The sequence below is a fragment of the Caretta caretta genome, chromosome 16 (assembly GCF_965140235.1).
Source record: "Caretta caretta isolate rCarCar2 chromosome 16, rCarCar1.hap1, whole genome shotgun sequence".
Classification (NCBI taxonomy): domain Eukaryota; kingdom Metazoa; phylum Chordata; order Testudines; family Cheloniidae; genus Caretta; species Caretta caretta.
Window position 1 is genome coordinate 14,467,058 of NC_134221.1, and position 17,183 is coordinate 14,484,240.

The 17,183-nt window shown below is 44.1% G+C and overlaps 1 protein-coding gene across 2 annotated transcripts in view; it reads right to left on the reverse strand.

The window, feature by feature from the left end:
• The window catches only part of FNBP1 (formin binding protein 1), a 157,473-nt gene extending 143,413 nt beyond the window's left edge, over positions 1-14,060 (reverse strand). The window contains exons 1-2 of one of the 2 annotated variants that reach the window (XM_075120637.1): positions 13,753-14,059; positions 6,219-6,798 (exon numbers count right to left, since the gene is read on the reverse strand). In XM_075120637.1, the coding sequence (XP_074976738.1) occupies positions 6,219-6,395 (177 nt within the window). In that variant the 5' untranslated portion in view covers positions 6,396-6,798; positions 13,753-14,059. Of the gene's footprint in view, positions 1-6,218; positions 6,799-13,752 lie in introns of both variants that reach the window. The other variant, XM_048823028.2, reaches the window with a different exon arrangement.
• Positions 14,061-17,183: the final 3,123 nt, after the last annotated feature.

The following is a 17,183-nucleotide window of genomic DNA, read 5'->3' on the forward strand; positions in this document are numbered from 1 at the left end:
ATCCAACTACAGGGATGCGCTACTTAATTATTCAAAGAATTAATCATTTACATTGCGGAAAACATAGGAACCAAGATTGTGCTTTAAAATATCAATTTCAAATGCAGTGCATAGAATAAACTAGGTGCTGGGCTTGGAAGAGAATCTATATGTCAACCTTAGATCCAACTTTGCAGATCCTCTTAGAGGAAGCAAGCTGACAAGAACACAGCTTTCATTTAACATCACATCTGAACTCAGTGCCCAGATGATAACACTACATAATACCATCAAGGTCAGAAACAGATATGCACTTCATTTTAAGACAATTTCGGAGTGCAAGGTACCCCATTTGTAACCCCCATATTAAACCCCATTAAAAATAACTCATGACAATATATTCAAGTAATATTCAGGAGTTTTTAATACCTACCAATATTAAAGACTTTTATTTTAAAATAGGGGTGCTGTCAACGAAACAGGGCCATGAGTAATGAAAGAGGAAATGATGCATTAGTTGAAGCTAGGAACTTCAAGTCCTCAGTGTTCCACCAGTATTTTGTTTGTCTTAATTAACATGGTATATGGGAAACCATAGAATATTGTGAACTAGAAACCCATTATTTAATTATTAGTGTTAAAATAACTGCACTCTGAACACTTTCCACAGCTTTGAAGCTATTTGTACTTTAAAGGCATATTAACTGTATACAAGAAAATGCTCTTACAGTAATTTAGCAACTTTCATAGTGAAAAGAAAAGGAATACTTGTGGCACCTTAGAGACTAACCAATTTATTTGAGCATGAGCTTTCGTGAGCTACAGCTCACTTCATCAGACGTTTACCGTGGAAACTGCAGCAGACTTTATATACACACAGAGAATATGAAACAATACCTCCTCCCACCCCACTGTCCTGCTGGTAATAGCTTATCTAAAATGATCAACAGGTGGGCCATTTCCAGCACAAATCCAGGTTTTCTCACCCTCCACCCCCCCACACAAATTCACTCTCCTGCTGGTGCTAGCCCATCCAAAGTGACAACTCTTTACATAATCAAGTCGGGCTATTTCCTGCATAGATCAAGGTTTTCTCACATCCCCCCACCCCCATACACACACAAACTCACTCTCCTGCTGGTAATAGCTCATCTAAACTGACCACTCTCCAAGTTTAAATCCAAGTTAAACCAGAACATCTGGGGGGGGGGGGAGGGTAGGAAAAAACAAGAGGAAACAGGCTACCTTGCATAATGACTTAGCCACTCCCAGTCTCTATTTAAGCCTAAATTAATAGTATCCAATTTGCAAATGAATTCCAATTCAGCAGTTTCTCGCTGGAGTCTGGATTTGAAGTTTTTTTGTTTTAAGATAGCGACCTTCATGTCTGTGATTGCGTGATCAGAGAGATTGAAGTGTTCTCCGACTGGTTTATGAATGTTATAATTCTTGACATCTGATTTGTGTCCATTTATTATTATGTCCATTATAAATGGACACAAATCAGATGTCAAGAATTATAACATTCATAAACCAGTCGGAGAACACTTCAATCTCTCTGGTCACGCAATCACAGACATGAAGGTCGCTATCTTAAAACAAAAAAACTTCAAATCCAGACTCCAGCGAGAAACTGCTGAATTGGAATTCATTTGCAAATTGGATACTATTAATTTAGGCTTAAATAGAGACTGGGAGTGGCTAAGTCATTATGCAAGGTAGCCTGTTTCCTCTTGTTTTTTCCTACCCCCCCCCCCCCGATGTTCTGGTTTAACTTGGATTTAAACTTGGAGAGTGGTCAGTTTAGATGAGCTATTACCAGCAGGAGAGTGAGTTTGTGTGTGTATGGGGGTGGGGGGATGTGAGAAAACCTTGATCTATGCAGGAAATAGCCGGACTTGATTATGTAAAGAGTTGTCACTTTGGATGGGCTAGCACCAGCAGGAGAGTGAATTTGTGTGGGGGGGTGGAGGGTGAGAAAACCTGGATTTGTGCTGGAAATGGCCCACCTGTTGATCATTTTAGATAAGCTATTACCAGCAGGACAGTGGGGTGGGAGGAGGTATTGTTTCATATTCTCTGTGTGTATATAAAGTCTGCTGCAGTTTCCACGGTAAACATCTGATGAAGTGAGCTGTAGCTCACGAAAGCTCATGCTCAAATAAATTGGTTAGTCTCTAAGGTGCCACAAGTATTCCTTTTCTTTTTGCGAATACAGACTAACACGGCTGTTCCTCTGAAACCTTTCATAGTGAAGGGTCCCTAGGCGTTACAAATATTAGGTACAATGCTAGGCACAATCCTACAAATTTAACTCATGTGGATAGTCTCACTGTAGTAAATGGGACTCTTTGCATGACTAAGGGTATGTCTACACTACGAAATCAGGTCGAATTTATAGAAGTCTTTTTTTAGAAATCGGTTTTATATATTCGAGTGTGTGTGTCCCCACAGAAAATGCTCTAAGTGCGTTAAGTGCAGTAACTCGGCAGAGTGCTTCCACAGTACCGAGGCTAGCGTCGATTTCCGGAGCGTTGCACTGTGGGTAGCTATCCCACAGTTCCCGCAGTCTCCGCTGCCCATTGGAATTCTGGGTTGAGATCCCAATGCCTGATGGGGCTAAAACATTGTCGCGGGTGGTTCTTGGTACATATCGTCAGGCCCCCGTTCCCTCCCTCCCTCCCTCCGTGAAAGCAAGGGCAGACAATCGTTTCGCGCCTTTTTTCCTGAGTTACCTGTGCAGACGCCATACCACGGCAAGCATGGAGCCCGCTCAGGTAACCGTCACAGTATGTCTCCTGGATGCTGGCAGACACGGTACTGCATTGCTACACAGTAGCAGCAACCCATTGCCTTCTGGCAGCAGACGGTGCAATATGACTGGTAGCCGTCATCGTCATGTCCGAGGTGCTCCTGGCCGTGTCGGCCGGGAGCACCTGGACAGACGTGGGCGCAGGGACTAAGTTTGGAGTGACTTGACCAGGTCATTCTCTTTAGTCCTGCAGTCAGTCCTATTGAAACGTCTTATGGTGAGCAGGCAGGCAATACGGATTGCTAGCAGTTGTACTGTACCATCTTCTGCCGGGCAGGCAAGAGATGAGGATGGCTAGCAGTCGTATTGCACCGTCTTCTGGAGAGCAGCCATGAGATGTGGATGGCTTGCAGTCCTTCTGCACCGTCTGCTGCCAGCCAAAGATGTAAAAGATAGATGGAGTGGATCAAAACAAGAAATAGACCAGATTTGTTTTGTACTCATTTGCTTCCCCCCCTCCCCTGTCTAGGGGACTCATTCCTCTAGGTCACACTGCAGTCACTCACAGAGAAGGTGCAGCAAGGTAAATCTAGCCATGTATCAATCAGAGGCCAGACTAACCTCATTGTTCCAATAAGAACAATAACTTAGGTGCACCATTTCTTATTGGAACCCTCCGTGAAGTCCTGCCTGAAATACTCCTTGATATAACGCCACCCCCTTTGTTGATTTTAGCTCCCTGAAGCCAACCCTGTAAGCCGTGTCGTCAGTCGCCCCTCCCTCCATCAGAGCAACGGCAGACAATCGTTCCATGCCTTTTTTCTGTGCGGATGCCATACCAAGGCAAGCATGGAGGCCGCTCAGCTCACTTTGGCAATTAGGAGCACATTAAACACCACACGCATTATCTAGCAGTATATGCAGCATCAGAACCTGGCAAAGCGATACCGGGTGAGGAGGCGACGTCAGCGCGGTCACGTGAGTGATCAGGGCATGGACACAGATTTCTCTGAAAGCATGGGCCCTGCCAATGCATGCATCATGGTGCAAATGGGGCAGGTTCATGCTGTGGAACGCCGATTCTGGGCTCAGGAAACAAGCACTGACTGGTGGGACCGCATAGTGTTGCAGGTCTGGGACGATTCCCAGTGGCTGCGAAACTTCCGCATGCGTAGGGGCACTTTCATGGAACTTTGTGACTTGCTTTTCCCTGCCCTGAAGCGCATGAATACCAAGATGAGAGCAGCCCTCACAGTTGAGAAGCGAGTGGCAATAGCCCTGTGGAAGCTTGCAACGCCAGACAGCTACCGGTCAGTTGGGAATCAATTTGGAGTGGGCAAATCTACTGTTGGAGCTGCTGTGATGCAAGTAGCCCACACAATCAAAGATCTGCTGATATCAAGGGTAGTGACCCTGGGAAATGTGCAGGTCATAGTGGATGGCTTTGCTGCAATGGGATTCCCTAACTGTGGTGGGGCCATAGACAGAACCCATATCCCTATCTTGGCACTGGAGCACCAAGCCGCCGAGTACATAAACCGCAAGGGGTACTTTTCAATAGTGCTGCAAGCTCTGGTGGATCACAAGGGACGTTTCACCAACATCAACGTGGGATGGCCGGGAAAGGTACATGACGCTCACATCTTCAGGAACTCTGGTCTGTTTCAAAAGCTGTAGGAAGGGACTTTATTCCCAGACCAGAAAATAACTGTTGGGGACGTTGAAATGCCTATATGTATCCTTGGGGACCCAGCCTACCCCTTAATGCCATGGCTCATGAAGCCATACACAGGCAGCCTGGACAGTAGTCAGGAGCTGTTCAACTACAGGCTGAGCAAGTGCAGAATGGTGGTAGAATGTGCATTTGGACGTTTAAAGGCACGCTGGCGCAGTTTACTGACTCGCTTAGACCTCAGCGAAACCAATATTCCCACTGTTATTACTGCTTGCTGTGTGCGCCACAATATCTGTGAGAGTAAGGGGGAGACATTTATGGCAGGGTGGGAGGTTGAGGCAAATCGCCTGGCTGCTGGTTATGCGCAGCCAGACATCAGGGTGGTTAGAAGAGCACAGGAGGGCGTGGTACGCATCAGAGAAGCTTTGAAAACCAGTTTCATGACTGGCCAGGCTACGGTGTGAAAGTTCTGTTTGTTTCTCCTTGATGAAACCTCCCGCCCCTTGGTTCACTCTACTTCCCTGCAAGCTAACCACCCTTCCCTCCTCCCTTTAATCATTGCTTGCAGAGGCAATAAAGTCATTGTTGCTTCACATTCATGCATTCTTTATTCATTCATCACACAAATAGGGGGATGACTACCAAGGTATCCCAGGAGGGGTGGAGGAGGGAAGGAAAATGCCACACAGCACTTTAAAAGTTTACAACTTTAAAATTTATTGAATGCAGCCTTCTTTTTTGGGGGGCAATCCTCTGTGGTGGAGTGGCTGGTTGGCCAGAGGCCCCCCCACCGCGTTCTTGGGCGTCTGGGTGTGGAGGCTATGGAACTTGGGGAGGAGGGCGGTTGGTTACAGAGGGGCTGTAGTGGCAGTCTGTGCTCCAGCTGCCTTTGCTGCAGCTCAACCATACACTGGAGCATTTGATCCTCCAGCAGCCTCAGCATTGAATCCTGCCTCCTCTCATCACGCTGCCGCCACATTTGAGCTTCAGCCCTGTCTTCAGCCCGCCACTTACTCTCTTCAGCCCGCCACCTCTCCTCCCGGTCATTTTGTGCTTTCCTGCACTCTGACATTATTTGCCTCCACGCATTCATCTGTGCTCTGTCAGTGTGGGAGGACAGCATGAGCTCAGAGAACATTTCATCATGAGTGCGCTTTTTTTCTTTCTAATCTTCACTAGCCTCTGGGAAGGAGAAGATCCTGTGATCATTGAAACACATGCAGCTGGTGGAGAAAAAAAAGGGACAGCGGTATTTAAAAAAGACACATTTTATAAAACAGTGGCTACACTCTTTCAGGGTAAACCTTGCTGTTAACATTACATACATAGCACATGTGCTTTCGTTACAAGGTCGCATTTTGCCTCCCCCTACCACATGGCTACCCCCTCAACCCTCCCCCCTCCCTGTGGCTAACAGCGGGGAACATTTCTGTTCAGCCACAGGTAAGCAGCCCAGCAGGAACGGGCTCCTCTGAGTGTCCCCTGAAGAAAAGCACCCTATTTCAACCAGGTGACCATGAATGATATCTCACTCTCCTGAGGATAACACAGAGAGATAAAGAACGGATGTTGTTTGAACGCCAGCAAACATACACTGTAATGCTTTGTTGTACAATGATTCCCGAGTACGTGCTACTGGCCTGGAGTGGTAAAGTGTCCTACCATGGAGGACACAATAAGGCCGCCCTCCCCAGAAACCTTTTGCAAAGGCTTTGGGAGTACATCCAGGAGAGCCGCGAATGCCAGGGCAAAGTAATCCTTTCACATGCTTGCTTTTAAACCATGTATAGTATTTTAAAAAGGTACACTCACCGGAGGTCCCTTCTCTGCCTGCCGGGTCCAGGAAGCAGCCTTGGGTGGGTTCGGGGGGTACTGGCTCCAGGTCCAGGGTGAGAAACAGTTCCTGGCTGTCGGGAAAACCGGTTTCTCTGCTTGCTTGCTGTGAGCTATCTTCTTCGTCCCCAAAACCTGCTTCCGTGTTGCCTCCATCTCCACTGAGGGAGTCAAACAACACGGCTAGGGTAGTGGTGGCTGAACCCCCTAAAATGGCATGCAGCTCATCATAGAAGCGGCATGTTTGGGGCTCTGACCCGGAGCGGCTGTTTGCCTCTCTGGTTTTCTGGTAGGCTTGCCTCAGCTCCTTAAGTTTCACACGGCACTGCTTCAGGTCCCTGTTATGGCCTCTGTCCTTCATGCCCTGGGAGATTTTGACAAAGGTTTTGGCATTTCAAAAACTGGAACGGAGTTCTGATAGCATGGATTCCTCTCCCCATACAGCGATCAGATCCCGTACCTCCCGTTCAGTCCATGCTGGAGCTCTTTTGCGATTCTGGGACTCCATCATGGTCACCTCTGCTGATGAGCTCTGCATGGTCACCTGCAGCTTGCCATGCTGGCCAAACAGGAAATTAGATTAAAAAGTTTGCGGTTCTTTTCCTGTCTACCTGGCCAGTGCATCTGAGTAGAGAGTGCTGTCCAGAGCGGTCACAATGGAGCACTCTGGGATAGCTCCCGGAGGCCAATACCGTCGAATTGTGTCCACAGTACCCCAAATTCGACCCGGCAAGGCCGATTTAAGCGCTAATCCACTTGTCAGGGGTGGAGTAAGGAAATCGATTTTAAAAGCCCTTTAAGTCGAAATAAAGGGCTTCATCGTGTGGACGGGTGCATCGATTTAATGCTGGTAAATTCGACCTAAAGTCCTAGTGTAGACCAGGGCCAAGTGTTGCAGGATCAAGCCCTCTGTACTGTAATTCAGCTACTGGGCAGCTGCTAGCAATCATCCAGTCGACTACAAAGAACAAAGTGGAAGGGAAAATTTTAAGTGAATAACTTTGAAAAACTTTGACCAACTGCTAACCTATTTTCCACATTCAACATAAAGTTACCACAACATCCACAACTCTGCTATTCATCTGATCAAGATTCATTACTATAATGAGATGAATCTTTCCACATCTAATCACTGCACTTGTAACATATGTGACAGTGCATAGCCAGAGTGGGGTTTCTCCCCAGCAATCACAACAGACCATATTTTAACCACAATTTATATGTGGCTACCTCAAAACTACACATTCTACCAAAACTTATCAAAAAACAGCTGTTCTTTTTCATTCCCTTCAATATACTGATTTTGTGGCCACTGCGCCTTCCATTCAAGAGAGACTATAGTACAGAGATTAGTTTTTGTTTAATTTGCTATGTAAATCTGACTGCTTGCTATACAAGGGCCTGATCCTGAAATTAAGAAAAAAATTAGGGGGTTTACTAAAGTGTACTTGTATTCCTCAAGCTAAAATACCATTCAGAACACCTAAATGCAGGCACACAAATACAGATGTTTGTCCTCTTTATTCTGAAGAATAAAATATTGACGGTGATTCCATAGGATTTTTACAGCCCCAGGAACATGCCAAAAGATGGTTAGCTAAAGTTTTGTGCAACAGGACTGTACTGAAATCCTTGTTTGCTGGTTATATTATCTTTCCCAACCCTAACATCAGCATTTAGTTGATGTTGTCAATTTCAAATAGGACATTGGCTAACACCTACCTATTAACATTAGGAACTATAAATATCACAGAAACCTGAATATTTAGAGAGAGAACTGATCCTCCAATGCCTACAGCTCAGAAGTAACTACAATTACTCCTGCGGGGAGGGGCAGAACTGCGGGTGCAGGGGAAGTAACTTTTAATCGTTATAAAAAGAACAGGAGTACTTGTGGTACCTTAGAGATTAACAAATTTATTTGAGCATCAGCTTTCGTGGGCTACAGCCCACTTCATCGGATGAATAGAATGGAACATATAGTAAGATATATATACACATATACATACACATACACACATGCAGATAAGTTGGAAGTTACCATACAAATGGTCAGGTTTCAGAGTAGCAGCCGTGTTAGTCTGTATTCGCAAAAAGAAAAGGAGTACTTGTGGCACCTTAGAGACTAACAAATTTGTTTGAGCATAAGCTTTCGTGAGCTACAGCTCACTTCATCGGATGCATTCAGTGGAAAATACAGTGGGGAGATTTATATACACAGAGAACATGAAACAATGGGTGTTACCATACACACTGTAACCAGAGTGATCACTTAAGGTGAGATATTACCAGCAGGAGAGTGGGGGTGGGGGGAACCTTTTGTAGTGATAATCAAGGTGGGCCATTTCCAGCAGTTGACAAGAACTTCTGAGGAACAGTGGGGGGTGGGCGGGTGAGAATAAACATGGGGAAATAGTTTTACTTTGTGTAATGACCCATCCACTCCCAGTCTCTATTCAAGCCTAAGTTAATTGTATCCCGTTTGCAAATTAATTCCAATTCAGCAGTCTCTTCTTGGAGTCTTTTTTTGAAGTTTTTTTGTTGAAGAATTGCCACTTTTAGGTCTGTAATTGAGTGACCAGAGAGATTAAAGTGTTCTCCAACTGGTTTTTGAATGTTATAATTCTTGATGTCTGATTTGTGTCCATTTATTCTTTTACTTAGAGACTGTCCAGTTTGACCAATGGACATGGCAGAGGGGCATTGCTGGCACATGATGGCATATATCACATTGGTAGATGTGCAGGTGAACGAGCCTCTGATAGTGTGGCTGATGTGATTAGGCCCTGTGATGGTGTCCCCTGAATAGATATGTGGACACAGTTGACAACGGGCTTTGTTGCAAGGATAGGTTCCTGGGTTAGTGGTTCTGTTGTGTGGTGTGTGGTTGCTGGTGAGTATTTGCTTCAGGTTGGGGGGCTGTCTGTAAGCAAGGACTGGCCTGTCTCCCAAGATCTGTGAGAGTGATGGGTCGTCTATTGCAAAATTGCCACCCTTAAATCTTTTACTGAGTGGCCAGAGAGGTTGAAAAGCTTCTAAAACAGAGACTCCAAGGAGAAACTGCTGACTTGAATTAATATGCAAACTAGATACCATTAACTTGGGTTTGAATAGAGACTGGGAGTGGCTGGGTCATTACACATATTGACAGGTTTCAGAGTAACAGCCGTGTTAGTCTGTATTCGCAAAAAGAAAAGGAGTACTTGTAGCACCTTAGAGACTAACCAATTTATTTGAGCATGAGCATGAGCTTTTGGTGATCTGATGATCACTTTAGATAAGCTATTACCAGCAGGACAGTGGGGTGGGAGGAGGTATTGTTTCATGATCTCTGTGTGTATATAAAGTCTGCTGCAGTTTCCACGGTATACATCTGATGAAGTGAGCTGTAGCTCACGAAAGCTCATGCTCAAATAAATTGGTTAGTCTCTAAGGTGCTACAAGTACTCCTTTTCTTTTTACACATATTGAATCTATTTCCTTAAGTTAAGTAACCTCACACCTTCTTGTCAACTGTCTAAATGGGCCATCTTGATTATCACTACAAAAGTTTTTTTCTCCTGCTGATAATAGCTCATCTTAATTAATTAGCCTCTCACAGTTTGTAGTCTGTAGCTCACGAAAGCTCATGCTCAAATAAATTGGTTAGTCTCTAAGGTGCCACAAGTACTCCTTTTCTTTTTGCGAATACAGACTAACACGGCTGTTCCTCTGGAAACAGTTTGTATGGTAACTTCCAATTTATCTGTATGTGTATATATCTATCTTACTATATGTTCCATTCTGTGCATCCGATGAAGTGGGCTTTACCCCACGAAAGCTTATGCTCTAATAAATTTGTTAATCTCTAAGGTGCCACAAGTCCTCCTGTTCTTTTTGCGGATACAGACTAACAGGGCTGCTACTCTGAAACCTGTTAATCTCTATGTCGACATAATGAGTTGTGGAGTATCTCAGCTTTGACTTTGACCCACACCACTCCCTCTCTAGCTGTAAGATGCCTCATTTCAGTACTCCACAGACAATAGCAAGCAGAGGATGTTTAGGGGTTAGGCACCTCCTGCAAAGAACAGTGCAGAATGTGGAGCAGTCACTACTATGCTGTGTAGCATGCTTGCATACCGGAAATGCCGTGCAAGCAGGCTTCTACGGGAGATATTCTGGGTCTTCCTCTGTGTGTCCCTGGCTAGACTGGAGGCCCCAGACAATCTCATTATCCTGAACATCCAACCTGATATTAAATATAATTTCCACATTAACAATTGTAACGTGTTCTGCTAGTTAAGCATACATTTAAATTCAACAAGACCATATCCTCAGGCAAAACTCACACTAAAGTCAATGGGAGTTTTGAATGAGTAAAATCTCAGTAAGAATCTCAGAATTGCAAGAACTCTGTATATAATGCATATAATGCACATGACTAAAAGTGTCTTGGGAATATAATACTTCAAGTCACCAATGACATTTGAAAATTTCTTCTGAAGTATGGTACTTTACAATCAGCCTTCTTTGCAGGAACAAGCGGATACTGTACATAAACATATAAACAAATATTCTGTAGAAGCTAAAAGCTATATTTCACCTCTCCTTTGTTAACTCCTTTGTGAACATATGCCCACTGTGCTAGGTCAGTACACATGATAAACTCCGATGTAAGTACAGCAATACTAATTTTTCAGTGGATTTCAAGTCTCTAAACTTCTGTAGGAAAACAGGTTTCAGAGTAGCAGCCGTGTTTGTCTGTATCCGCAAAAAGAAAAGGAGGACTTGTGGCACCTTAGAGCTTATGCGGAAATAAATTTGTTAGTCTCTAAGGTGCCAAAAGTACTCCTTTTCTTTTTGCAAGAAAACATTCACTCCCACCCCCACTTGTGATTCATCAACTCATGACACCAATACACACAGAATCCTATAGACATTTGTCATATTTACTATTTTTTGTGATTATTACCTGACTTCTTAAAATAGACACCACAATTTAAAAATCACAGAAATTTAATTTTTCAAAAATAATACCACTATCAACTAAAGTCAGTGGCATGCACTAAATACAGGTTTGAAACTAAGCATTTTAGCCTACACACCTAGCAGCAACAGAAACTGATGAATTTTTGAAGCTCTGTTAAATAAATTTAAAATAAGCCAATTCTGACCAATTCCTGTTCTGAATTACTACTGTCCATTACATTCTGAATTTAGCTCTGTTCAGTTTACATACTCAATCCTTTTGCCAGTAACCTGCCACAATTCTCAAAATAAACGTAAGATACTAAGGGTGAAATCTTAGCCCCATTGAAGTCAATTATATGAAGATTTCACCACAAGGTTCATTAAAAAAATAAGTTATATGGAAAATGCAACAATTAATTAATTCATATTTATCAGAACTCCTAGCCAAAGCTTTTTCATTACAGCAGCCTAGAGTAGGGATGACAGACTATATGCATACCTGCAAAAGGTAACTTTTTTTAAAAAATTAGAAAATAAAGTAACACAAAAACTACTCAGTTCACTTGTTCTTGTGAAAACAGCTTGGTATACTATTCTTCACAGATTTTAATTTTTCAGAAAGTAAAAACAACATTTCAGAATTTTGTTATTTTTTCATTTTTGTTATTTTTTAAAAAAAGTGTTATACTGGATCATTTAGCATATGTCCATTATTTTAATCTTTTCACTCCCCTTAAATTATCATAATCAAAGACAAAAAACCTGTAGACTTTTCCTGTATATATTCCCATGCAGCACGGCTGATGAAATTATTAATAATGAATCAACGTAGCATCATCTGCAATTATTTTATTATGTACCACATTTACCTTGCCCACATAAAATAACCTCTAAATAAGCATTTGCTTCATAATTTACTGTCTAGACATAAACAGGTATAACTAGATCATAAATATCTCACAGCAAGACTGGATGCTTAGTCAAGTGTATGCCATAGCAGGCCTGTAATGTATCTGTGAAAGATAACAATTAGTACATCTAAAATACTTAATCTACTAAACTGTCTCTTTATTGAACCAGTTATGTTTAAATCTTTACTTGCACTGATTAGCAACCTTAAATATTTGCATGCAAGACTGAAATCCTGCAGCGCCTTGCAACTCACACAATCCTCTGCCACTAATTTCTGACTTCCTCAACCGAATCTCAATTTCCGTTTTCCTTCTCACCCCAAAGCACAGTTCTGCCCAAAGAGTTTTAATACCCCATCATTAACTCATTACATGTGTGCACAATCCCAAACCCATTATTACATTTTGCTCCATGCTCCACCATCATGCTGCCAAACATGGCTGCATCATGTCCTTCTTGTGTTTGATGTGTATGTATTTTCCTTTTCACCTCTTAGGATTCCTTCCCTTGTCCTACATTTGCATGTGGGCACCAATAAAAAAAAAATATCACATTATTAAAAACTACCTTTCACTGTGTTTAATACTTCCACATTTTTATTTTAATCTTTCAACATAAGTCAAAATATGTTTTTCCTTCTCACTTTCCAGGATCACTTAAAAAACAATCAGGTAAACTATACAATCAAAATGCTCTGTTTTTATTTTTGAAGTTTTTTCATATTTTCCCACACCAGAAATCTTTTGTAATCAAAAATATTGTCCCTCCACCAAGTATTGAACAAAAACAATAACAGCAAAAGAAAATTTTATCTGCTTTTCTTCCCTGCAGCTCCCTCTCCTGAAATTGGACCCCTTGTATATAAATTCATCTCAGAACCATTCCACCAATCCCTTACAAAAGAAAAAAAAATCCCAATCTCTGTTTTGAAAGTCAATTTCTCTCTGCTTTAGAATTCCATTTCTTTTTCTTTGTTTTTGTTTGATTTTTTTAAACACTAATCACTTTCTTCAACAGCAGGAAGAAAAATAAATTCTGGCAAATCTATTAGTTATTTCCCTGTATCTTTCTCACAAAATTTTTAGACATTGAAGACTTTTATAAAAATCTACTAAGGTTTTTTTAAAATTGTAGTCTGTGCGTTAAAATAACCGTACCAATTAAACCTATCGTTACACTGCACTTGGGTTTCAGGGTTTCTTTCACTGCTGTACTGATCCCAAGTTTGCAAATAGGCTGCAGACCCTTACTAAGAAGCCGGCTGCTTCATAAAAGGTGCAAGTTTATCAAAATATTATTCGATCTTCTTCCACAGCAGCTGCACGGAGACGGCTCAAGTGGCTGTACGCCTCAGTGCAGAGCCACTGTGTATATCCTGGGCTCACAGACCGTTATGACAATAAATTACAACGGGGGGCTGGGCAGCAGCGCTGCATTTTGGATACTTTTCTTGCAAAATGTTGGAACTTTGTAAACATTTTCTCTGCAGGGTTAGCCTCTGCAGAGGGTTCACACCCACCCTCCTCTATATGGAAAGAATAATAACCCTCCCCCTGCTGCTCAGCCAGGCAGAAATCCCCCCCCCCGCACACACACACACACACCCACTCACACATTGCAACAGAATGTCTCTGCCCTCCACACTTACCCACAGCTCTGTCCCCCAGCTCATGGCTCCAACAGATCCGAAGAGGAGAGGGTGGGGGGGTGGCGCTGGAGAGTGGGGGGATAATTAGCCCGTGGGGTCTTGCCCCTTCTTTTCCCCGCCTCCCCACAAAAAAAAAATCAACGCCCCCCCCACACACAAAAATTCCTTTGGCTGCACAAAATACCCCTCCCCCGCAACTCCTGAGTCTGGGTCTCTCTTCCCCCCTCCTCTGTTGTGGTCACTGCAGCTTCTGCTGCTGCCTCATTTCTCCCTCCACAGCAAAATGGCCAGGGAAGCCAGCAACAGCCACACCACACGGGGGGCGGGGGGGGGAGAGGAATTGACAGCTCCAGGGCACTGCGCGTGCGCCTCCTCCAAGGAGGCGCCAGGGAGAGAGCGTGTGAGACTGCGCAAGCGCACGCCGGCGAGCACGTGAGGCGGCTGTTGTGAGAGAGAGAGAGAGAGAGGGGGGCTTGCGCCACAGGCTGGAGCAGCCTCGCTTTGCACGTTCCAGCTGTCGCTGCCTTCTGGGAAGGTGGGCAAAGTGGCCACGTGCTGCTCTGGTGCAAGCCCATTGATTTGCACCTAACGGCAGGATTTACCCCCCCCCCATGCCGCAGATTTGTAGTGGTACAACTGAAAGCATGGTTTGTATACATCACTCTCTCCAAAAGCACGTCCACTTTGCAAGCCACGCGCATGGCACAGATTTTTGCACGGACGTCACTGAAGGCAGAGTTTGAAACCCACTCTCTGCCTGTCCCCAGCTGCGTGGGCAAAATGCCACTAAACTGTAGGGCAAGGCAAGCCGGTTTTGAAGCACTGTGTGCACCCCTCGATGCTGTACCTGGGCAATCATCCTTTAATTCGTGTGTAATTGAAGGCAGGATTTCTTCTCACTCACCAAGTACAGCTTTAGGCATGGATGTGGATAGTTTAATCTACTTGCCTGGGACAATTTTCCAAACCAGTCACAACTCACTAAGATTGCGCATATATTATGGTAAACTTTAGGGCTCTCCTTCCTCTGACCCCTAAGCTCTAGTCTTGCCCCTCTTCCTCTCAAGTCTTTCTTACAATTAATTCTCCTGGTCTAGTCTCCCCCATGTCTCCTATTTCTACAGATTTCTGTTCCCTTGGTCTCTTTCCCCATTTCTCATCACTCCGGGAGTACCATTTTTACCATATTTTTTAAAAATAAAGTTCCAAATTATTGTGATTGTGTTGCGGCTATGGGGGGGAGGGGGATGGAAGGAGATCAAATGGTTGCAGGAAAAAATGGTATTTGAAGCATGTCTGTTTCATGTTACCTAGTTAATTACTGCAAGTTCAGCCAGAAAATAAGGCAGTGATTTCTAACAAAATCAATTGTCAACCATTTATTTCTTCTAAACTCAACACATGAGCAGGTTTAATCAAACTATAGTTTAATCAAACTATCCCTCAAAGTGAAATATTGACAAAATAATTGACCAGGGCATTATATCAGCTGTGTGAACCTTCCAGAAAACCATGCTTATTCACTCAACCCCTAGAAACAAAAGATTTGTTTTGGAGTAATTTTGCTTAGCAACAGTGCACATCTTAACCGGATTCAACTGTATCACTTAATCTGATTTTACAATTCCGTTTTCTAACCACAGGAAACTTGCAAGAGTTTTAGATCACTATGTTTTTAAGTGTTATTGGGCCCATTCCAGAAAAGCTTACAAATACAAAAATTCATGGAACTCACATGAATAATGGCTTATTTGAATAAATAAGGGGTTGTAAAATTGGGATTACCATTATTACATACATTTAAGAAGGTATCTATCACTGTAAAGGTGGACAACTTTTAGCCAATTTATAGCAAGACAATTCCCCCCCAAAAAGGGGACATACACTCTGCATCAAACTGAAATCACCAACCCCCACATTTGTGAAAGGACCAGAAGCAGAGAATTACTAAGGGATTCCAAAACCTACAGCAAAACTGTGCACAAAGTTTCAATTATTTCATTGCATAAATATTTATCCTATCTAGTGCAATAAATTGTTTTAAACATAACAGGACTTTACTACAGCAGTCACCATTATCTCTGAAAGGAATGGGTCTATGGTTTTGTTCATGCTATATTTTAGCACTGAATTGTAACAAGTTACATTCACAAGTCACCTGAACTGAGTTCAGTTTGTGTTCACACAGAGCGTTTCTGATATCAAAGCCACATTTATGCGTTTTCACCTACCATGCATTGCTGCCTAACCACAGCCCCAATCTTGCAGTGAGTGCTGCTTGGACAGATCTTTGCACCTGGGCAGGGCCCCATTGACATTAGAGGTCTGCTCAGAGCTTGGTGCAGGATCAGGGCCTGTATTTGTATCAGTGCATTTTGGGAAGTTATCCCATTGTACATCAGCAGGAAAGTCGCACAAACAGCTGGAAAGGGGACAAGCCAGACCTGTTACACAGGCATGGTTAGGGAATCCTGTGCATATTGAAAGGGGGAAAAAATGCTCTGAACCAGTTAAGCAAAGACAATCACATTCCAGTACTCTAGCTGACCACAGTTACAAATTTGAATTTTAACTATGGTGGATGCAGATGTACTACACATTTAGAGCTAACCATGCCAGTAACTGTAAAAACTTATTTAAAAGTTTTGGTGTGGAAAGGGGCTTGCTCTGTCCCACAAAGTGAACTAAATTATAAGGTAAAATCCCAGATATTTGTGGAAAGGAGCTCCAACTTTCTGACTGCAGAAAACCGAACACTCTTGCCCCACCCCTTCTCCAACACCCCATTCCCACTCATTCCATCACCCCTCCCTCGCTCGCTCTCCCCAATCCTCACTCACTTGCTCATTTTCACTGTGCTGGGTAGAGAGTGAGGGTTCCAGCTAGGGGTGCAGGCCCTGGGGTGGGGCTAGGGATGAGGAGTTTGGGGTACAGGAGGGGGCTCCGGGCTGGGGCCGGGGGGTTCGGAGTGTGGAAAGAGTCTCCAGGCTCGGGCAGGGGGTTAGGGTGTGGGAGGGGGTATGGGCTCTGGGCTGGAGGTGCAGGCTCTTGGCTGGGGCCAGAAATGAGGGGTTCAGGGTGCAGGAGGGGGCTCTGGGTGGGGGAGGGGGTTGGGGTGCAGGGGGGTGAGGGCTCCAGCTGGGGGTGTGGGATCTGGGGTGCAGGGGGGGCTCAGGGCTGGGGCATGGGAGGGAGTGTGGGGTGCAGGCTCCAGGAGAGAGTTTGGATGCGGGAGGGGGCTCAGGTCTGGGGAAGGGGATTGGGGTGCAGGAGGGGTTACGGGCTCAGGTAGCTCCTGGGAAGCAGGGACATGTTCCTCTGACTCCTAGGCACAGGGGCAGCCAGGCGACTCTGCGCATTGCCCCCATCCACAGGCACTGCCCCTGCAGCTCTCATTGGCTGCAGTTCCCGGTTCCTGTGCCATGGGCAGA